We start from the raw sequence: 23,326 nt of genomic DNA, 5'->3' as shown, positions 1-23,326 counted from the left end.
AGGAACGGAGTGAATTCAGGCCTCTTTCCCTCACTCACAACCTGGAGAAAAGACTCTTGTTGCCTCCCCATAACTGAAGCTGTAGCTGAAAAGCAGCCACTGTGAGAGAGTGGAGGGAGAGTCTGGGCTGAGTGAGCGATTGCACAGCCTGAGCAGTCGTGTCTCTTTAAACCTCAGCATTTTCCCAGGCCAGTGTTGTTTTTGCTAATGCTTGAAAATCTCATTGTGCTGTACCATTCCCATCTGCCCCTGCAGCCCTCTCCCCAGGAGCTGGTCATGGCAGCAGTTTGTGTTCCAAAGCGGAACAGCCTTGGAAGCATCTCTTGGCTTTGTTTTTAATCATTGCTTGTGATTATGGAGACACAAAAAGCTCCAAAGGGAAGCTCTAAAGAGTGAAGCCAAAGGAAGGGTCCAGCTAACAGAGCTCCCAGCCCATACTCAAGGCATTTGCTATGGAAATCCTGCCCTCTGCTGTCTGCTTCTTGTATTGTGCTGGGTGACTCACCCTGAAAGGGCCCCTGATCCCTGCAAGACCCTGATGGGGCTATATGGACTCTGTGGGAAAATGAAGCAGAGTGAGAATGGCTTGGTGGGGTGGGAAGCTGCAGTAGCTCCTCTTTTGTGGCAAGGCAAAGCAGCACGTTCAGGTCTCTTGTGCTTCCTGTCCTGCTGAAACACCATTTTCAGCCGGTGTTTTACCAGATCTCAGGAGAGCGATGGAAACTGATGGTGAATGCAGGAAGGACATTTGGCCTTCTCTCTGAACAGCCCCGCTACCGTTCTGCCCAAGATTTTAAAAGGGAATTGGGTGCTTGTGAAAGGGGCCAACCCAACAGCCATGGAAGTGAACACAGACAGGGTTTATCTAAAGGACAGGTCCAGCCTGGGCAGCAGCTGAGCAACCTTCCTCTCCATCTCCCCGCTGGCCACTGATGTTCTTCAGCCCTCAGGAGCGGTGCAGTCCAGGGGGTTGTACAACCCTGTTCACTGTAGCAATTCTAGTGGCCTTAAGCCAGTTCCCCGGCCAGGGCAATGGCGAGCACTGGGCTGTCATGTCTATGTCACTGCCTCGGTTGTGTCCCTGTCTCACATGGTACCGTTGGGGGAGAGGGGGTACAGGGAAGAGAAAGAGGATCATTAGGCCTGTGTGACCCCACTGCAGACCCAAACAAAATAATGGGCTACACCAGGGCCTGGCATCCTGGGAAAGCTTGTGCTGGGGTGTGGGGAGAACTCACGTGGGTCTCCAACAGCAAATGGCTCCTTCTGGAAAGCAAGACCTGGAAGAGAGACAAGAGCAGACCCTTGATCAGGTAATGAGAGTGTGACCTGCAGCACTGAGAAGCCCCTTTAGGAGATACAGCATCTGGGACGAGCTCTGAACATCAGCGTGTATCCAACAATATTCACTGTCCAACAAATGGCTGAGCACCTGCCCCTCCTAGGCGCACCCAGGCAGTAGGGTGGTCAGAGAGGCAGCCGATGTTCAGCAGGCTGAGTCTGTAAGAGGCCAGGCAGAGGGATGAGGCCTGCTGGGCAAGGGATTCCTGGAGCTACAGTCCATGTGCAGTTTCTTGCCAGAGGGCTCAGTAGGGGGAGGCTGCAGGGCTTGGATGAGAGATTCTTTAAAGTCTATCACAAAAAATATGTTAAGTAAAGCCCTGGGCCTAATGTAAGTGTCAAACTTGCCGAGCTGCATCCTTTCCCCTCTCTGAGACAGGGCAGGGCGAGAGCAGCAGAGTGGGGCTGGAGTGCTGGTACTCCCACTGAATCACCAGGCCCAGCTGAGCATCACACCAAGTGACAGGTCTACATTGCAGCTGGGAAAGTCCTTCCCAGCACGGGTAGATAGCCACTCATCTGCTCAAGCTAGTGCACTAAAAATAGCCCTGTGGCTCAGCAGCCCAGGTGGTGGCTCGGGCTAGCCACCCAAGTACATACCCAAGGGCTCGGGCAGGACTGTACTCAAGTGCCTAGCCTGGGCTACCAGCTGTGCCATTGGGCTATTTTTAGCATATTAGCTTGAGCAGAGCTAACGTGTCTGCCTGTCTGCACTGGCAAGCCCCTCCCAGCTGCTGTGTACACATCCCCAAGGCAGGGTATTCACCAGAGGCTGACCAGTCGGGCAGCATGCCAGCACCGGAGTGACAGACCAGACTGTCAGTGGGTCTGAGCGTGAGCCACACCTGTGCCCCCAAGGGTCAAAACCTGTGTGAGATGGAGAGGGTCTACCTGTCTCATGCTAGAAGTACAAGTGCTCTTTGATCATCTGCCACATCCCTCTCTACATAGCACATCACCCCATCTGCTGCCTGATCCTCTCTCATCAAGGTCCACCCCAGCAGCTGCTCCCCATCGGTCTCCCGCATAACACTCCTGCCCCTCATGCCTAATGCACCTTCTATGCCTTCTGACACCCACAAGTGAAGTCTAACAAGATGCCCTCCCCCACCACACAATCCTCATCATGCTCTTGTAACATACAGGAACCGCGCAGAGTCCCAGCCACAGAATGCAGCTCTCCCCATCGTCTCACTGCACAGACACAGGATACCCATCATAGATACCAGGGGCCTTTCACTCCCACACTGCACTCCCTGTCCCCCAGGAGAAACCCAGGGACAGGGGCTGCACCTGGGCAGAGCTGCATTTAACCCCCTGGCCCTGGCACAGCATCTTGCTTGATGTCTGATTTTCAGAGTCTCATGAGCAAATGAGCCAGTCACTTGGGATATGTCTACACTGCAGTCAGACACCCCCTGCAGGCCCATGCCAGCTGCAGCCTGAGCACTGGGACACTTCCACCTTGCAGGGTTCTAGAACCCCACCTCCAGCCCAAGCCTGAGCATCTACACTGGTATTAAACAGCCCCTTAGCCCAAGCCCCATGCACCCGTGTTAGCGGGCATGGGCCAGCTGCTGGTTTTTAATTGCAATGCAGGCATACCCTGAGTGACTAACTCATATCTGCACCTGATCAATAGCTCACTAAGGAGTGGATCTGCTGCAGTCTGATTAACCCAACCAAGATTCACCCTGGGCTGGGACTGTTGGCCTCTCACCCCACAGTTAGTGTCAAGACCCTCCGTTCTCTCCAACAAGAGACAGAGGGATTATCTACCCCCCCCCGGCCCCCACTGGACAGCCTTGCCTGCACAGGGATTATCCCTACCCCAGCAAACAAACACGTGCACACCCTAAGCCAATGCAGCTCACTCACTAGACATGGCTCTGCTTTCTGGGTCACATTGTCAGCCTGTAGCTACAATTATTTAGTTTGGCTGCAGGCAGCTATTGCAGAATGTTAATGGGATCAAGAAATCCTTGGCACCTTTAACTCCCTGAGCAGCCCTTGCCACCTTCCCAGGGGAGTTACTGAGACATCAGGTCTCATTATGCCAGCTTGGTACCAGCAGGAAGGAGACCAAGCCACTGACAACCTGGGGCTATTTCCATCTCCTTCACTAAGCCATCAAGAGCCCCATAATTACTGCATGAATAAACCAGGGGCAAGCGTGACTCTTCGAGGCCTGCCTGAGAAAGCAGTCAGCACCGTGACTCCACAGCCCACACACAACTGTAAGTGAAACTCAGGAGAGTCCATGCAAAGTGGCCTGGCAGGGACTGACTCTACAGGCACTTATCACACAGTGCATCCGGAGACCTGAGGGAAAGGAGTGCCGGTGAGAGCTGCAAACCCTGGCAAAGGAAACCGTTCCTGTCTGATTCACACCCCAGCTTGGTCTGCTGCACCCAGCAAGTCTCACACCCTGCCCTTGGCCACAGACAATGCTTCGGTACTTCTAGAATGCAGCCAGGGCCAGACACTGTGGCAATGAGGCCATCTCCTCTCACAGTATTTCTAGCCGAGCTCTACAGAGCCACACATTCTGGAGAGTTCATTAAAGCAGCAGAACCTTTGGGGGATTCTCCCTGTGTAGCTGATAAAAGCTCGACCCACATAACCTGCCCCAGAGGCCGTTAAACCCATTTCCTGGTAGAGGCCTGATTCACTGGCGCCCACTGGGTGCTACTGGGAATCTGCAGGGGGAGAATGGGGCCCTAGATCTGGGGGACTAACTAGGCATTGGATAGAAGAGCTTCAGTGTCATTAGCCATGACAGGATCCAGTCAGACACTAGAGAACGCAAGGCAGGAGAGCGAAGCGAGGGAGCCAGGGGAGAGGGCCCCATGAGACCTGACCTGAATTGCAGACAAATAAAACAATGTTTTACAGGAGCCTTCCTAATGCAAAGCGGAAAATCAGATTCAGCTGCTGTCCGCAGTGGGGGAGTGTTTGGGAACTCAAACCTCTGAGACCAGGCGTCACAAAGCCACTGGGCCAATGCTTGAAGGCGCTTTGGGGCCCAGGAATGCAGAGAGCACCTAGAGCCAAAAGGAATAGGGAGGGTAAAACCTCCACTACCAGATGGTCACCTAGCGCAGCCCTGGGACAGGGGAGGGGGTGCTGGAGCAGGCCCTCCCTGTGGCTGGATGATGCTCTCTGAAGAGTCCCACCTCTTGGTTTTATGAAAGTTCATTGTGAAAGTGGTAGCAGGAAAGCCAGTGACCCCTAGACACCCTCATGCTACTGGGGCCTTCCCACTGGGTCTCTGAGCCAGCTGCAGCATGGAAGCAGCTCCCATACTCAACAGCTAATCCTGCCACGTGCCCCAGAGCCTTCAGCACCATGGATCACCGAGAGGCTGCTCCCACCCTGCCCTCCACTAGATATAGATGGAGTCCTTGGAGGTGGCTCCATTCATCCATTGGATACGAAGCCCAGAGACCAGCGATGGGTTTCTCCTCTCCCCAACTGGGGCTGCCCCAGGGGATTTGATCCTAGCACCTTTTACTCAGCATGAATGTGAGGCCACTAAGGGAGGACTGAGACATGTCACAGGGCTGCATGCCATCTCGACAGATGCAAACGAGCAGTGCAGCCACAGTGCTTTGGGAGCCTGTGAATAGAGCAGCTGCTACAGCTCAGCCCAGGTCAGCGAGGAAGCATTTTGAAGCCCTGTTGTAACAGTCACTTTACCGAAGTGGGGCAGCGGCTCAGGATTCTGCTTGACTCCTCACTGCTCCTAGAGACATAGGTAACCAGTTACCTCTGGGTTGCCAAATGACTATGATCAATCATTCTTCTCTGGTCAGCCCCCTTTGACAATGATCCATGCACTGGCTGTGGCAAGTTCCCCTGCCTGGGTTTGACACCAGGGGCTAGTTCACGGTGACCAGCACCTAAGCAAGACTGACTGACGTCACATGAGCACTCACGCTGAGCTGGGTGCCAGCTGAGTTCCAGATCCAGGTCAAGGTCCTAATCTTCATCTGCAAAGCCTTGAATGAGCCGGGGCCCGGTTACCTCAGGGGCCATCTCTCTGTCCTTTGGAAAAAATACTACAGGAGACCAGGGCAAGCCTGCATCTCAGCACCCGCAGAGCACCCTGTAAGGGACAGCCAGTTCCCAGGGGCCTGGGAGCAAAGAGCAAATCAGGCCCCAACACAGAAGGGATCAATTGCTGACCCCTACGAATGGAAAGAACGTGGGATGGTTCCTGAGGTGGGCTGTGTCTGTGGCCTTAGGAGCTATGCTATGCTATGAATGAATGAATGAATCCCAGCTCTTTTCCAGCGGGATCCTATCCCCCAGGGGCTGTTTAATGCCGTCCATTCATCACTAGAGTGATTAAGTGTCCTGGGCCCCTCTGAAGACACTTGACCTGCAGTTTTGAAGGCTGGGCCCATGGGGAGGTAACAAACTTGGCCCCTAGTGTAACAGAGAGCCACACAAGGATCCTTGTTAGGCTCCATTACAGCCCTGCAGACAAGTCTCCTGGGTGTAGGCAGAGTCAGGCAGAGACACACAGCTCCTGGGGTACCACACAGGCCAAGCAAAGTTACAAAGCCCCAAACTGAGCTCCCGCCTTAGCTTGGGCCACAGGTGCTTACCATGCATGGGCTCACTCCAGGTGTTTATCCATTCAACATCTCTGGGGTTCCAGCCTCAGGCCAGCTCCCACATCAGCCCCTTCTGCCCTGGATCATTTGAGCAGCTTGGGCTTCAGCCCGAAGGAACTACAAGTCAGGCAGAGTTGGCTAGTTTATGCTGACATTCCTGAATGGCCTCAGCTGTCTAGTGGTTAACACACTGGCCTGGGCGACAGGAGTCTGGCTTCTTTCCTCAAGGGATGGGAGGAGGGACCAAATTCACTGGGTAAAGCGCAAAGCAAACGCCCGTCTTTAGCAAGGTCCATACAAATACGTGTGAGCATCTTCTACGGGCTGACTTGCACCTTGGCAGAACACACCAGCCAAGCTGCTGGTGGTGCACAAGCCCTGTCTTGTTCTGCTCTCAGTGACGCCTCGATGATCCAGAGTGACTTCGTTTAACTCAGTGGAGTTGTTGCGGATCTCCACCAGTGTAACAGAAGATAATTTGGCCCATTCTCTTTCCTTCTCTCCCTGTGACTGCCCTCCCTCCCCCAAACAGGAAGTACGAGAGCAGAGGATGGGAGCGTCGGTTTCAGTGCTACTCACCAGAGCCACAATCCCTCCAAACAGGGGTACTTCCCTATTACTCTCCACACCCCAGACCCGTGAGCGCCACTTACTGGGCATCCCCAAAGTTACTGCTCAAGCATCAGGGCCCTGCACAGACCGGACTGCTGACTGCAGACTGAGGTTGTTTTCTCAGGTTGTGCGCACAGAATATGCGGGGGGGGGAGGGGGGGGCGACGGCTGTTGTGCCTGCCCTGTTCATGTGCTCTTCTCTGCACCTCGCCCTGCAGCCACCCTAGGACACATCGGCTGAATCACCGGCTGTGCTGCCTGAAAAGCTCTGAGGCTCAGGATGTGCTGGCTGGAGGCACAGGGCACCCAGGGGACAAGGCCCCCCTGGACTGCCCTGTCAGATTTCCCAGCTGATATTCACTTCAAACGCAGACAATTTCTTTCTGTTTCAAAGTCTCAGAGACATTCATGCGGCAGGTGCTACTGGAAGGAGAGCTGGAGAGAAGGAGGGAGCTGAGGATCAGGGCTGGGTGATGGGAAATGGGCTGTGGAGGGGAGAGGTGGGGCCCTCCCGCCCGCTTTCATTTCCTTCTTTCCTCCAGTCTCATTCTCTGTCTCCATCTCTCTCTCTTTATGTCTCTCCTCTGTCTGCTGCCTCCTCTCTGCTCACTAACACAGGAGTCAGAGGGAAGATGCAGCCTTGGCTCAGACCAAATGACATTTTGAAAGGGTTCATGGGGATGACAACCAGTGGGAGCCATAAACTTCCACGCCAATTGGATTTGCTCCCTGCACTCCCTGTCACTCATCCAGCGCACTCAGCGGATGCTCTCCCAGACGCACTCTCACCAACAAGCTGGAACAAACTCAATTTCTGTTCTCATGCCTCTCTTGGCTTTTCAGCTGTGATTTATGAGTTGTTTTCTATCTGCTGCCCTTATGCTACTGGGACTCCTTGCAGATAAGATCCATCTAGGTCTTTCTGTGACCCCCACCAACACAGTACATGGGCACCTCACAGACCTGACGGGGAAGGCCTGTTATCCCCATTTTACAGATGGGAAATTGAGGCACAGAGAAATGGCACCTTACCCAGAGAGTTTAGATTGTAAGCTCTCTGGGGCAGGGTGTTCTGTGTTTATCCAACACCTGGCACAATGAGGCTCTGATCCCTGAATGGAGCCATCAGTGCTTTGGCAATACCAACAACAAGACATACAGGGAACCTGAGCTAAACCATGTCTTCAGAGTGCCAGTCCAGCACCTTAACCACAAACTGATTCCTCCTCCAGCTGTGTCGCCAGCTAAGAATTAATCCTCACATGCCTCAGCACGGGATCTTCAAGCTTAAAGGTCACATCCACCCCAATGCCAGGGCCAGTCCAAGGCTTGGGGAAAGGCTTGGAGGGGAGTTTTCATTCACCTGTAGAACCATATTCTCCACATCAGAAGAATGTTTTGCCCTTTTCTTGACACTAAAAACACTTTGGAAGGGGCTTTAAAGGGGATTAGAGATCTGCATGGAGGAAGAGAGGTTTATTTCCACAGGGGCTGAACGCTGTAGACTGTCAGGAGGTCGTGGGTGGGGGAGGTGCAGATAAGCTGCTATTTAAACTTTTTCTCTTGTAACTTGTGTCAGCGATGCACAGAGCTTTGAGAAGGTGCCCCATTGTCAAGTAACTAATGCAAGCAGGCACTAGCCCCCTGGGAGGTGGGTAAGAATGATTTAAAAGCCCATAGTATTATTAATTATCCTTCTGTACACAAAAAGGAAATAAACACAGATATTCCATCCAGTGCAATTATCTCCTAGGCAGCAGCTGAACACTCTGTCCAGTGCGCTATGTGTGATCAAGAATGCATGGGCTTTTGTTTCAGTCCATATATGTAAAAGGAGTCAGGGCTCCATAAACACCATATTATCCTACTTCTTACAACTGAGTTCTCACTTCACTTTTTAATGCACATGAGCAAATCCATTGTGATCCTAGGAGATCATCTTGTCCATGAAAACATTGGCTCTATTTACATAAAACGAGTGCCATTGGATGGGTGACACTTCCTTCTGGGTGACTAACCCCTGGAACAAACTATCAAGGGAAGTGGTGGATTCTCCATTTCTTGATGTCTTTAAATCAAGACTGGCTGCCTTTCTAGAAGATCGGATTTATTCATACACAAATTACTGGGCTCAGTACAAAGGTAACTGTGGAGGAAGGTGAAATTCTATGGCCTGTGTTATTCAGGAGAGCAGACTAAACAATCTAATGGTCCTTTCAAGCTTTAGAATCTATGAAGCATTCATTTTATTGCACATCAAACAACAGTGCATATACTCATGGCATAACTTAATCCCGGGTAATTTGGCCCCATGACACCAGTTGTCATTGGACTACTGGATAAGTATCCCTGCCAAAGTGTTTCATATTTGCCTCTGAGGTTCTACCACTGTTAAAAAAAAAGTCACTGAAATTTTTCACTCTTCGTTCTCAGAAATGGCTGAGCTGCGTATGCTCTATTTTCAACAAAAATCACTCCCAGTCCGATAATAAACAGGCCAAATTTCAGCTAACAAGGTAAGAGATTAAGTTAGAAGCCTTTGAAAAACGACCCTTTAGAATTAAACTGTTTTGGAAACAGGTGTCACTGCACCTATCATTTTACAGCTCAGTAAACAAGGCACAGAGAAATGAAGGGGCTCCCCCAGGGTCACACTGCAAGCATGTGGCAAAGCCAGTACAAGAACCCAGTGCTGTAACTAGGTATTTTAGCGCATGGAACAAGCAAGAGCCCTGCATGGGACTACTTCTTTATCCTGCTCCTGTCCCTCCCTGCAATAGCCACTCCCACTCGCTCCCACATTGTTTGTTGAATTTTTATCTTGCTCTCGCTATTATGGCAGTGGGTCTGGTGGGACACATGGGATCTCAGTCGCTCTGCAGAGCTCTACCCCCTATTGTTTTTTTTCCCGGCCATCCCATTTTTCTGCCCTCGTCTCTGGCTTTGCACCCTGGGCAGCTGCCCCGCTAGAACCCAAGACATCTGATGTGTCAGCCGCTGTTCTAATCACTAGACAAAGCTGCCTTCCCTCGAAGTATTACTAAAACCCAGCCCTGGTATCATGTTGCCACAGACTGAGAAGGAACCAGAGACGAGAGTCCTACCTTGCAGGCCCCCTTCATTACTTTAGTCCTGGGCCCATCTGCACCCAGCCCTATGAATGCCCCTCAATCTGACTCACAGCCTCCCTGCTATTCCAGCCCTGCCCTCCCTGGGCCCCTGAACGTTGCACACATCTCGATTCCAATTTGCAGCACCATCTGCTATCCAGTACGGGGCTCCCTCACACTCATCTCTGCCCAATGCAGCTTAACTCTGATCCACCTCGCCCGTGCAATTCCAGTCCTGCTTTCTTCTGACCAGAGACAAACAGTTCTGCTAAACTGCATGTTGGCTTTGTTTTGGGGCTAAGTGGAGAGACATTCATTTTTGATCAATGCAGGATTTGAAGCTAACTCCCTGAAGGTGTACAGCAAGCATACAGATTAAACATACTTCCACATAATGTATCTGCTCAACAAGAATCATCACCAGAAATCAAGACAAACTCTAACAAATTTGTCAGAGAGGAACATGTACATATGGGAATGAGATGAACTAGCTAAACCAATTAGTTTCTCAAAAGTATCTGAGTGTAATCCCCTCCCAGAGGAGATCGGCTTCTGATCTGGGCTTATTAAATCAAGACCTTTGGAGGAAGAGCAGAGCTTGAAAAGACGCTGAGCCCTATGGACTCCCTTCCGCCCCAATAGAGGAGAGGCTGATGTATTTATTTAATTACAGTTTACATATACTGATCTGAACCTCTAAGTATATCACATGGGATAAAGGCACAAACCCATAGGTCATAAATCTTAATAAGTAGCCACCCTGACAACATTCCAAGTCACAGAAAACCCTCCCGTACCTTCACTCCTCCCCTCCAGGAAATGCTGTAAGAACGGTAAGTCTTGTGACACAGTCTGAGAGGCTCTAAATATCTCGGCAACTGATGGCACGCATGCCAAAGGTGGCGAGCCGATTTCTGATGGCACGTGGTGGTGGGCTGAGCAGCTCAGCCCACCGCCACTCTGGGGTTCTGGCTGCAGCCCCGTTGCCAGCCGGGGTCCGGGCCACTAGCCCGACTCAGCGCCCGTTGCCGGCCTGGGGACCCATAGGGAACCCCAGGCTGGCAGCGGGCTGAGCAGGCCAGCAGCTGAGACCCCAGCTGGCAGAAGCTGGCAGCCGGAACCCCAGAGTGGCGGCAGGCTGAGCTGCTCAGCCCGCTACCGGCCTGGGGTTCCATTCACTCAGCCAGCGGCAGGCTGAGCGGGGCCGGCGGTGGGCTGAGTGGTTCAGTCCTCTGCCAGTCTGAGGTGCCAGCAGCACTCAGCCTGCTGCCGGTCTGGGGTTCCGGCTGCCAGCCCCGCTCAGCCTCCTGCCGGTCTGGGTGAGCAGAACCCCAGACTGGGAGCGGGCTGAGGGGGGCCGGTGGCCAGGATCCTGGCTGGCAGGAGCTGCGGACGGAACCCCAGACCAGCAGTGGGCTGAGCAGGGCCTGGGATCCTTGTCTGGGGTTCCAGCCACCAGCCTCGCTCAGCCTGCTGCCGGCCTGGGGTCCAACTGCTGGCCCTGCTCAGCCCGCTGCTGGTCTGGGGTTCCATTCACTCAGCTGGCAGTGGGCTGAGTGGGGCCGGTGGCCAGGACCTCAGACCAGCAGCAGGCTAAGCAGCTCAGTCTGCTGCCGGTCTGAGGTCCTGGCTGCTGGCACCACTCAGCCCACTGCTAGCCTGGGGTTCCATTCACCCAGACTGACAGGAGGCTGAGCAGGGCCAGCGGCTGGGACCCCCAACTGGCAAGGGGCCAGCAACCGGAACCCCAGACTGGCAGCAGGCTGAGCCACCCAGCCCCACGCCAGCCCCGCTCAGCCCACTGCCGGCTGAGTGAATGGAACCCCAGACTGGCAGCAGGCTGAGCGGGGCTGGTGGCTGGAACCCCAGACAAGGATCCCAGGCAAGGATCACACAAAATTGGTAAGATCTGCATTTTAATTTTATTTTACATAAAGCTTCTTAAATATTTAAAAAAACCTTATTTACTTTACATACAACAATAGTTTATTTATATAATATAGACATAGAGAGAGAGACCTTCTACAAACGTTAAAATGTATTACTGGCATGCAAAACCTTAAATTCCAGTGAACTTGGCACACCACTTCTGAAAGGTTGCTGACTCCTGGCTTATAGCAAATCAAAGCAGGAAGCAAATACCAGAGATCTGGATCCTTGGCCTAGAACAATTTCAGCTCCAGCCGCATCACAATTACACCACACACCTCTGGGAATTGTGGATGTTGCAGTATTCCATGGAGAAAAAGGGCATCTCTCAGGAAGCCAGTTGTCCAATAATTTAGTGCTTTGTAGGTGAAAACGGCATCGTCAACTCCACCAAGAAATCCTCCGGCAGCCAGCCCAGACCCCAGAGGCTAGCCATCACCGTCTTCCAATTTCCAACGTCCCCCACTCCCTCCTGGCAACAGAAGGGGGATGCCACAGGATTAAGGCTGCTCACAGGTTTGGGCCTTTGCAAATAGACTGTGTGACTGTCCACTAGCAGTGTTTCTCAGCCTTTTTGATACCAGAGACCGGTTGCTGCCTTCTTAAATTGTGTCAGGGACTCTCAGGGACCAGTGCCAGTCCATGGGCTGGTCACTGAGGGTATGTCTACACTACGAAATTAGGTCAACTTTATAGAAATTGTTTTTTTATAAATCGATTTTATACAGTCGATTGTGTGTGTCCCCACTTAAGACCATTAAGTCGGCAGAGTGCGTCCACAGTACTGAGGCTAGTGTCGACTTTTGGAGCGTTGCACTGTGGGTAGCTATCCCACAGTTCCTGCAGTCTCCACCGCCCATTGGAATTCTGGGTTGAGCTCCCAATGCCTGATGGGGCAAAAACTTTGTCACGGGTGGTTCTGGGTACGTCTTCAGTGCCCTCCCACCCCAATGAAAGTAACAGCAGACAATCATTTCGCACCTTTTTTCCAGGGTCCTATCCACTGGACCCGCTCAGCCTGCTGCCTGCCTGGATGATCGGAACCCCAGGCAGGCAGCAGGCTGAGCAGGTCGGCGGACGGAGACCCAGACCAGCAGCGGGGTGAGGGCCTCAGCCCGCTGCTGGTCTGGGACTCCGTCCACTGGCTCCTGCCAACCGGGGTCCCGCTCAGCCCTGCTCAGCTGGCAGACCTCGGTGAGGTCAATCAGGGGTGCCTGGACAGACATGGCTATCCTCCTCTTAGAGCACCGAATGGGAGTGACTCCAGGTCATTCTCTTCTTTAAGTTTTGTCTCATGGAGATTCAGTCCTGCCTGGAATATCATGTGAGCTGGAGGCGTCTGCCTCAGGCTGCTCTCCCAGCCGGTAGCACTGTGCGGTCGCACCTACCCCAGCCTGCCCCTTGCTCCCATGCCTAATGAAGCCTGGACAGTAGTAAGGAGCAGTTCAACTTGTGGAATGACAAATCCAGAATGAAGGATTGCACTCTGTGGGCCATGTTAAGATTATTTCAGAGTCCTAGATAGCATTAGTCCCTATAAAAGGCTTCATGAAAATTTTCCCCGACCCCTAACAAAAATGTTAATGTATCAGAGCAGCGGAAAGGGTAAGGAACCTGGGACTATAACTTAGAGAGCTTCCATATTATTTAACTCATAAATTATATAATTCAAAGTAAAATTTCACAGTGGGGTCTATTCTGAGACTAAAAATGCAGGAGGAGAGTCAGAAAAAGGAACAGGAAAGGACCTGTTTCCACCCAATTTTGAACCAGGGACAGTTCATATGTCAGGTGAACATGATAACCACTACACTACAGGATCACTAGCAAGGCATGATACTTTTGCCATTAAACAAACACAGCAATTCTTTCCTGGCCTCTGCCACTGAATGCCTCCATACATTACACTGTGCCCTATCAGTGCGGGAGGACTGCATAACCTCAGAAAACATGTAATTGAGAGTGCATTTTTTTTTTACTTTCTAATCTGTGATAACCTCAGGGATGGAGATGATAGGGGGAGTGTAGAAACATTCTGGGGATGTAGGGACTGCATGGTCACCTGTGCTGCTGAGTTTGCCATGTTGGCCAAATAGGAAATGAAATTCAAAAGTTCCCAGGGCTTTTCCTGTGTACCTGGCTAGTGCATCTGAGTTCAAAGTGCTGTCCAGAGCGGTCACAATGGAGCACTCTGGGATAGCTCCTGGAGGCCAATACCGTCAAATTGCATCCACACTACCCCAAATTTGACCTGGCGATGTCGATTTCAGCGCTAATCCCCTCATCGGGGGAGGAGTAAAGAAATCGATTTTAAGAGCCCTTTAAGGCGAAAAAACGGCTTCGTCATGTGGACGGGTGCAGGGTTAAATCGATGTAACGCTGCTAAATTCAACCTACACTCGTAGTGTAGACCAGGGCTGAGAAACACTGCACTAGAACTCCAGGTGGAAGCCTTTTCCTAAAAGTCTGGGATTGGGCCCCTTGCCCTGACATCCACCGCACCAGTGTCCCTGTACATCCCTTTCCTCAGACCCATGGCCTGGGCTCTCCAGAGGGACCACAGTTCTAGGATTCATTGTCCTGCATTGGTCCCAATTATCCCATGTCCTGCTGACCAGGTGCATGATTCCAGCAGGGGTCCCCTTTCTGTGGGAGCTTAGCTCCAGGGTGTCCTTCTTTGGCCAATCACACCCTGATGGCATTAAATCCAGCAGCCACCAGATGGCACTCTTGTTTCTAACAAAAATGAAACAATCCTTTCTCTGGCTGTGATAAAGTGAGGTTAAACGGTGGGGTTGAGTCAGTAAGTAGCTCTGGTCTGGGCAGCATGGTTCTGCTGTAGCTCTGATCTGGTTAGTGTGGGAATGCTAGAGCTCTGCCCCAACTCTAGCTCTGGATCCGGGAAAGCTGCAGACTAAGCCCTGTAGGGCATCTATGCTGCAATTAAAAACCAGCGGCTGGCCTGTGCCAGCTGACTCGGGCTCCTGGGGCTCGAGCTAAGGGGCTGTTTAATTGCTGTGTAGATGCAGGGGCGGCTCTAGGCATTTTGCCGCCCCAAGCACGGCAGGCAGGCTGCCTTCGGCGGCTTGCCTGCAGGAGGTCCCCGGTCCTGCAGATTCGGTGTACCCTCTGCAGGCACACCTGTGGGAGGTCCTCCGAAGCCGCGGGACCAGCGGACCCTCCGCAGGCAAGCCGCCGAAGGCAGCCTGCCTGCCGCCCTTGCGGCGCTGGCAGAGCGCCCCCTGCGGCTTGCCGCCCCAAGCACGTGCTTGGCGTGCTGGGGCCTGGAGCCGCCCCTGTGTAGATGTTCAGGCTCGTGCTGGCTGCAGCCCAAGCTCCAAGACCCTCTCACCTTGAAACATCCTAGAGTCCAGGCTCCAGCCCAAGCCTGAATGTCTACACCGCAATTAGAAGCCCTATAGCCCGAGCCCCATGAGCCTGAGTCAGCTGGCACAGGCCAGCCACGGGTGTTTAATTGCAATGCAGAGGTGGGGTTTGATATTGACATATTTTGGTCTGGTGATGAGGAGAAAGAACCTGCACTTTTCCCATAGTGCTGATGCACTTCATGGCTTCACCAGGGCCATCTGGCACAGCACGTGGTGGGGATGCCATGGGGGAATCTAGCTCTCGCTTTATCTATGTAGGCTTTTTACATCACTCATCATCAGGACATTGGACAGTCACAGTAATGTAGCAAGGCAAAGTCAACCCCAGGTAAGTGGGACAGTGCTGATCTCGCCTCAAGTTAGAAGCTACCTGCCCTTGTCTTCACCAGGATTTTGCAGTGGGAGAGCTAATCCACATTAGTCATCCCACAGTAAAAATACCCTTTGTTTAGCAATGAAGACAAAGCCAGAGTGCCTGGGACACTCACTCCAACATGTGCAGCTGAAGAAAGTGTTTGTTGCCATTATAGCATTGAGGGTTAAAGGTCGGGGGTTAATGAAAGGTCAGAACAAATCAGGTTTCATCTTTTGGTTAGAGAGAGGGACAAAGGAATTTGCCCAAAGCTGTAAAGGCCCCAGCAAGAGTCATTTCACCCTGGTTCCCAGCCTTTTGCTGTTTATCTCTGTTCTCCTAAAAGTGCCGAGAGGGTAAAAAATCTAATGGGATTAGTTCTGTCATGTTAAACTGCAAATGCAATGCAGGTTTTAGCATTAGCACAGGCAGATAACTAAGTTCTGAGGAAGGGGGGGGAGGGAGAGGAAGAGAGCAAGAAAGGGGGGGAGAGAATGATAAATGGGTATTTATGTTTATGTAGTGTATGTGTGTGTGTGTGTGTGTGTGTGTGACAGAGAGAGAGAGAGAGAACTGGGTGATGGTTTGTAGTGATAATAGCTTTATCTAATAGTTGTTAATTAGTTACTGAGTCATGGCACTGCTTTACATGTAGTGAGGGATTGTTCTAGCTGACAGATTCACACCCCTTAGAGAGTGTGAAAATGTAGCTCTTAGATACCAGTAATAGGCACCTTGGCAATATGATAGATAGACAGAAAGAATAAAGAATGTGGTTCTATTCCTAGCAAAGTGAATTGGCCAGGTTTCATACAGGCAGGGAGGGTTCAGTGCTTGATGGTGTCAGACACATGTGCCAGTGATCTCTGGATAATTAACATGTGCAAATAAATGGGAAGACAGAGAGGGAAAAGAAAAGGTGAATCAATAGTTCACCAGCATTCAATTGTATTTGCTCATTTAAAATGCAGTCACTCCTTTTGCCCTGTCAGGAATGCCCCGGACTTGGCAGTTTCATACTGGAAGGCATCCCTTTTAACTCCTTACCCATCTATAAACAATAGATCAGTGAAAGAGTTGGTGGAATTACTCGTTGCAAATAATTTATAGCATGGGGTAGGGCATTTTTTCATTGAGTAAATTATTCATGATTTTGTTCCTATTTATACAACCAATTCTGATAAGTGAAAACAAAATTACTGCACTACCATGACTGAGCTGAAAGTCTCTGACAGTATGACCTGAAGCAATACACACACATGCTGTTTGTCATCAGTCTTTAAGAGTCCCACACCTCCAAACCACATGGGCAATGCCAAGTATTCAGGTGATTGGAAGATCTGTTTGTGGGCAGGCTGCAGGCAGGGAGACAGGCTAGTGGCACTGGTGGTCCATGAGGAAGGCTGGTTGAATGGTGGCAGAAGGGAGGGTTGAGAATCACAGTTCCACTTGATTTATTTATTTTTCAGTTTTTAAAAATGCGCCCATGAAAGTTGCCTACTGGCAACAATAGAACATGTTTGCTAAAATCATATCAAATTAATTAATCAAAGCAAATGAATTAGTATTAATTTATTCCATTTCAGTGCTCAGAACGGTGCTAGGCACCTCTCTGCACAAGTAAACAGGCATGATCCTGTAGTCTAAGCAGACGGCTTTCCCCATCCTGCTCCTAACAGTGTTATGACTTAGATTAAGCCTTATTATCGATTGAGTTAAAACCCCATTGAGATTGATAGGTGTGAACTCATCCTTCAATTAACATACATTTAAGTATAAGCCATTGCCTAAGACAAAAGATGTGTGTGAACCTACCAGAAGGTCTTGGCTGAGTACAGGTGGGGGAGATGAATGAGAGAGGGAGAGAGGGAGAGGGAGGGAGGAACTGAGATCAGAAAAAGCATCAAAGAGTCCAAAGATGCATCCGACGAAGTGGGTATTCACCCACAAATGCTCATGCTCCAATACGTCTGTTAGTCTATAAGGTGCCACAGGACTCTTTGCTGCTTTTACAGATCCAGACTAACACAGCTACCCCTCTGATTCTTGAGATCAGAAAGGGAGAGGCAAGGAAACCAAGCAGGAACCTGTAGGTAGTGTGACCCTGGAAAAAGCTAGAGACCTTTTTGGTCTGGTGTTGGCTAATGGGGCTTGCCGGCTATAAGCTAAGAACCCATTCCTTAGTTCCTTCTGCAGTCAGAGACACAGGCCTTTGTACATTCCTGTAAATAAGCAAGATGGCATCAAAGAAAATCCCACAATCTATCAATGTTTACTTCCAGCCAGAACAGCCCCAGGGCCCTGTATTTTTACTAGCTGCTCACCTCATATAGGAGCACCACAGGATCCACTTTCCAAAGAGAGAGCTTGTGAGCTGCTATTCCTGTTTACCCAAGATGGAGAAAAAATGCAGAAATCACCAAGTGCCAACAGGATTTCAAACAAGCCCCAAAACAGGAGCTGAAGATGTCACAAAAGGGTTTAAACCAGGGGTGGGCAAACTACAGCCCAGGGGCCACATCCAGCCCTTCAGACATTTTAATCCATCCCTCAAGCTCCCACCAGGGAGCGGGGTCCAGGGCTTGCCCCACTCCAGGCAGCTCCCAGAAGCAGCAGCATGTCCCCCCTCCACATGCTGTCCCTACCCCAAGTGCCATCCCCGCAGCTCCCATTGGCCGGGAACTGTGGCCAATGGGAGCTGCAGAGGCGGCACCTGTGGACGGGGCAGCACACAGAGCTACCTGGCCACACCTCCGCGTAGGAGCCGGGGCGGGGGAGGGACATGCCGCTGCTTCTGGGAGCTGCTAGAGGTAAGTACTACCTGGAGCCTGCACCTCTGACTCTCTCCCACACCCCAACTCCCTGTCCTAGCCTTGATCCCCGTCCTGCCCTCTGCAGGGCCAGCTCCAGACCCCAGCGCACCAAGCGTGTGCTTGGGGCGGCATTTTGCAGGGAGGGCGGCAGGCGGCTCCAGCGGACCTTCCGCAGTCATGGCTGCAGGAGGTCCTCCGGAGCCGCGGGACCAGCGGACCCTCCGCAGGCACGTCTGCAAGAGGTCCCCCGGAGCCGCGGGACCGGCATGCTTGGGGCGGCCAAATTCCTAGAGCCGCCCCTGGCCCTCTGAGCCCCTTGATCCCAGCCCAGAGCTCCCTCCTCCACCCCCAACCCCTCCTTCTCAGCCCAGAGCCCGCACCCCCAGCTGGACCCCTCACCCCCCCTTCCCCCGAACCTCCTTTCCCAGTCCAGAGCCCACTCCCACACCCTGAACTCCTCATTTCTGGCCCCACCCCAGAGCCCTCACCCCCTCCTGTACCCCAATCCCCAATTTTGTGAGCTTTCATGACCCGCCATACAATTTCCATACCCAGATGTGGCCCTTGGGCCAAAAAGTTTGCCCACCCCTAGTTTAAACTAAAGCCTGGAGGTTTTACAGAAGAACTAAAACTACATCTGGAGGGTCCCAGAGAGGGCTGAGGGTTGCTTTGCAGGCAGAGGTCAAATCTCTGTTAGAGCAACTACAAAGTGTCCAGATAGGTTGGGGAGCGCTCTACGTGCCTTGCCAGTGTGGACAGGTAGTGAGCTAGGGTGCCTGGGGCTGCTTTAATGGGTTCTAACTCACAAGTATAGCCAAGCCCTCAGGCTGTCTCTCTCTCTGCTGGTTCTCCTCTGTTCTCAGTTTCTGAGATCTCTCTTCACACACACACACCTACCCAAAACAATACTCAGCCAAGAGCTCCTGGGTGGGTTCACACATGCCTTTTGTCTTAAGTGGGTGCTTATGCTTACTGTTAGGTGTGAACTCTTAATGGGGTTTTAACTCAACCCATAACAAGGCTTCACCCAGCTCATAACAACACCCCCATCTCAGCTTTGCTTATCATCCCAATGAGGAGTAAACACCCTGGTAACACCCAACAACAACCCATTCCCAAACAGAAAGAAAATAAATAATTTAACAAATTAAAAATAATACACGGTTACATATTTACATATGTACAGTGTCTTTCTGTCAGGATAGATTCACATCAACAACATAAACAAATTTTGTTATCACCCAAATCTGGGGCTTTTCTCTTCCAGGACTTCCTGTCAAATGCCAGGGAGGAATCCCTTTCAATCAGCCCGAGGAACACAAAAGGAAGTATTTTTTCACAGAACGCACAGTCAACCTGTGGAACTCCTTGCCAGAGGATGTTGTGAAGGTCAAGACTATAATAGGGTTAAAAAAATAACTAGATAAATTCATGGAGGATAGGTCCATCAATGGCTGTTAGCCAGGATGGACAGGGATGGTGTCCCTAGCCTCTGTTTGCCAGAAGCTGGGAATGGGCGACAGGGGATGGATCACTTGATAATTACCTGTTCTATTCATTCCCTCTGGGGCACTTGGCATTGGCCACTGTCAGAAAAGAGGATACTGGGCAAGATGGACCTTTGGTCTGACCCAGTATGGCTGTTCTTATATTCTAATGTATTGTTTCTGAGAAATTTGCTGTCTGAGGCATACTCTACCCATTCTGTCTGACTGGGGGATTCACCTCTGAAACAACTTTTCTAGACTCAGATTCCACAGCTATACTCTTAGATTCGGGGGGCAGCCAAGCTGACATCCTGTCCCCCTAACTGGAAGCACTGCATCTGTGTCCAGTATGAAAGGGTTTTGAAACATGGATAACCCAAGACAGATTAAGTCACAAGAGCCTTTTTCACCTATGAAAATACAAAATCACACCCTGCAGACCATTGAAATGGTTTCCCTTCTTTACTATGTGCTGCCTGTCACTAACATTCAGCCAAGGAACAGGAATCTGTTCCTGATTCAGCTAAGATTCCCCCAAGACTCTTGGTCTCAAGACAGATTTCAATTACTTGCCATCTTTCCCTTTCTGGAGAGCTACCACAGTAGGTTGCTGTTATAGTGATTTCTGCCCCCATGGACAAGACAATTAGTTCACTGCATACCAGTTGCCTACAAACCATTCTCTCACCTAGGCCATATCTTTCAAGGGAATTTTCACACCTTTCCTAGCACTGATTCCACAGTTAAAGCAGCCCCAGGCACCCTAGCTCACTACCCATCCACACTGGCAAGGCACGTAGAGCACTCCGACTCCAGGGCAAGAGCGCTCCTGGTACTCCACCTCGCGAGAAGATTAACCCTTGGTGTACATTGGCTGAAACACCTGGGCGTCAGTGTAAATTACTCTGCTCTGATCAGCCTCAGGAAATATCCCATAATCCCCTTAAGTCAAGTGGCCACTCTTGTCATTGTTTTTTAATCACTGCAGGAATGCAGATATGCCCTGTTAATGCTCCCTGACATCTGACACCCGGCATGCTTATCTGCTCAGAGACAAAGCAACCATTACTGTGGAATGCTTTGTTTGAGGGGGGGAGGGGTCTGCTGCTGTCTGAACTTACAAGACAGCATGCGGACATGCTCTCCACCCCCCAAAAACCCGCTCTCTCTCCCCTGACATACACACAACATACTCCCTGTCACACACACCCCCATTTGAAAAGCATGTTGCAGTCACATGCATGCTGGGATAGCTACCACAATGCACTGCTCTCTGTGGCAGTTGCAAGAGCTGCTAATGTGGCCACTCCAGTGCGCTTGCAGCTGGCAGTGTGGACAGATGACAGTGCTTTCCCTACTGCGCTCTCCGAAGGCTGGTTTAACTCAAAGCGCTCTACATCTGCAAGTGTAGCCATGCCCTGAGAAGCTGAAAGCATGGTGGCTGACCCTGGATGAAACCTGGAAAGAGGTTTACGAGCCTGGCGAGCATCCTGCTATTTGATTCCCTCTGCACTCAGGATGTTGTGCATTCTTTGTAAATAAACACAACCGCATCAAAGAAATACCTAATTATCAACAATTTCTGCACCCAGCTGGAACACCCACAGGGCCTCAAACCTTGACTGGTCACTTGAGTCGCAAATGGACAAAAACAGTTACACACACTAGTTTGCTCCAACCCTCCCCCTCATTCTGGCTGTGTTTGTCTTTATGGCTAACTTTGTCACCCTTTATATTAAGGTTTCGTTGTTATACGAATGTGAGAGACATGAGCAGCCTGCATTAGAGATGGTTAACAAACATATCAGTAGAAGGTATTATAGGTTACAAGCCACTGTTATAAATAATTTATTGCCCAGCTGGAGCATATAATCTATAACAATTGATTAACCAGCTATTAAAACATCTATTATTCATTTATTAAACCTTTGCAAATTATTTATAAATGGACCCTTAATATAAAGTGTGACTTAACTTAAATGGCAACAAATATAAACCTCAGCCTAACCTTTCTTTTGCACTAGTTCTCTCTGCCTCAGATAGAACCTCAAATTCTTTTATACTCCTGGGTTGAAGCTATAGGACCACCTGTTCTAGGGCAGTTCAGCAGAAATAGGTCTGCCCTCTAAGCAGCAGGCTACAGGTTCCTGCTTTGAAGATTTATATTAGACATAGCACAATGAGTAGGGGTAATAGGAAAGGGTGGGGGGAGGCAAGGAAGGATGAGGGTGACAGCAACATGGTTAGGTGGTAATTTGGATTAGTCATGCTCCCTGCATGGAGCGTCAGTTCCCAGGTGTTTTCAGGAGTTAGTACTTGCTATTATAGCTAGAAATGAACCTGGAGGAGAGATTGGAATGAGGAGAGTGAAGTGGCCGGTGGATGATAAATGGGAGGGCATTCCAAATGTAGGGGGCGCCACAAACAGACTCATCCCCAGCATGCAGCTGTTAAGCAGAACAAATAACGTCACCCTCTAAAGACTGAACTGATGGCCTTTAACTGAGCCAGTAATGGCAACAAACAGCAATTATCTTTGAAAACTCTTGGATGACAATGACAGGAGCGATTCCAGAGGACAGGAAAAAGGCAAATATCATGCCAGGGTATGTCTACACTGGAAACTTCAAAATGCCTCCGCGGGAATGCTTCCACGGCAGCGCTTTGAAGTGCGAGCATGCGCGAGCGCTGGGAGAGCTTTCCCCCAGCATTCCTGGTAATCCACCTCCACGAGGGAATTAGCGCCGAGCGCTGGGAGCCACGCCTGTCTACACCAGCGTTTTAAAGCGCTCAGACTTGCTGCGCTCAGAGGGGTGATTTTTCAAGTTAGAGCAAGCAAGTTAGAGCGCTATAAAATGTAAGTGTAGACAAGCCCCCAGTCTATAAAAAGGGAAACAAGGACAACCCGGAGAATTACAGACCAGTCAGTTTAACTTCAGTACCCGGAAAGATAATGAAGCAAATAATCAAGCAATCAATTTGCAAACACGTAGAAGCTTGGATTTGTCAAAAACAGATAGTGTCAAAGCAACATAATAGCTTTCTTTGACAGGGTAACAAGCCTTGTGGATGGGGGGAAGCGGTAGCTGTGGTATATTTTGACTTTAGTAAGGCTTTTGATACTGTCTCGCATGACCTCATAAACAAACTATGGAAATACAACCTAGATGAAGCTATTATAAAATGGGTGCATAACTGGTTGGAAAACCGTTCCCCAAAAGTAGCTATCAGTGGTTCACAGTCAATCTGGAAGGGCATATCAAGTGGGATCTTGCAGGGATCGGCCTTGGGTCCAGTTCTGTTCAATATCTTCATAAATTATGTAGATAATGGCATAGAGAGTACATTTATAAAGTTTGTGAATGATACCAAGCTGGGAGGGGTTGCAAGGACTTTGGAGGATAGGATTAAAATTCAAAATGATCTGGACAAACTAGAGAAATGGTCTGAAGTAAATATGATGAAACAGGGCTGCCCAGAGGGGGGGGCAAGAGGGGCAATTTGCCCCAGGCCCCGAGCCCCACAGGGGCCCCCACCAGAGTTTTTCGGGGCCCCTGGAGCGGGGTCCTTCACTCTTGCGTGGCCGGGCGCAGGAGTTTCTTCTGCTCCCGGTCTTCGCCGGTGGGGGGTCCTTCCGCTCCAGGGCGGAAGGACCCCCCGCTGGCGAATTA

At 50.7% G+C, this 23,326-nt stretch overlaps 1 protein-coding gene across 4 annotated transcripts in view; it reads right to left on the bottom strand.

Annotated features, from left to right (window-relative positions):
* CHRM4 (cholinergic receptor muscarinic 4) overlaps positions 1-23,326 on the bottom strand; it is a 39,680-nt gene that overhangs the window by 2,532 nt on the left and 13,822 nt on the right. The window contains exons 1-2 of one of the 4 annotated variants that reach the window (XM_039533520.1): positions 11,744-11,795; positions 1,239-1,280 (exon numbers count right to left, since the gene is read on the bottom strand). Coding sequence is in view for 3 of the 4 variants with exons in the window: in XM_039533516.1 (XP_039389450.1) it covers positions 1,188-1,280 (93 nt within the window). In the remaining variant the exon portion in view is untranslated. Of the gene's footprint in view, positions 1-1,187; positions 1,281-11,743; positions 11,796-23,326 lie in introns of those variants that run through there. The other 3 variants (XM_039533519.1, XM_039533516.1, XM_039533517.1) reach the window with 3 other exon arrangements.

The sequence above is a fragment of the Mauremys reevesii genome, linkage group 4 (genome assembly GCF_016161935.1).
Source record: "Mauremys reevesii isolate NIE-2019 linkage group 4, ASM1616193v1, whole genome shotgun sequence".
NCBI lineage: Eukaryota > Metazoa > Chordata > Testudines > Geoemydidae > Mauremys > Mauremys reevesii.
The sequence above is the reverse complement of the archived record's forward strand: the minus strand, read 5'-3'. Positions and strand labels throughout refer to the sequence as shown.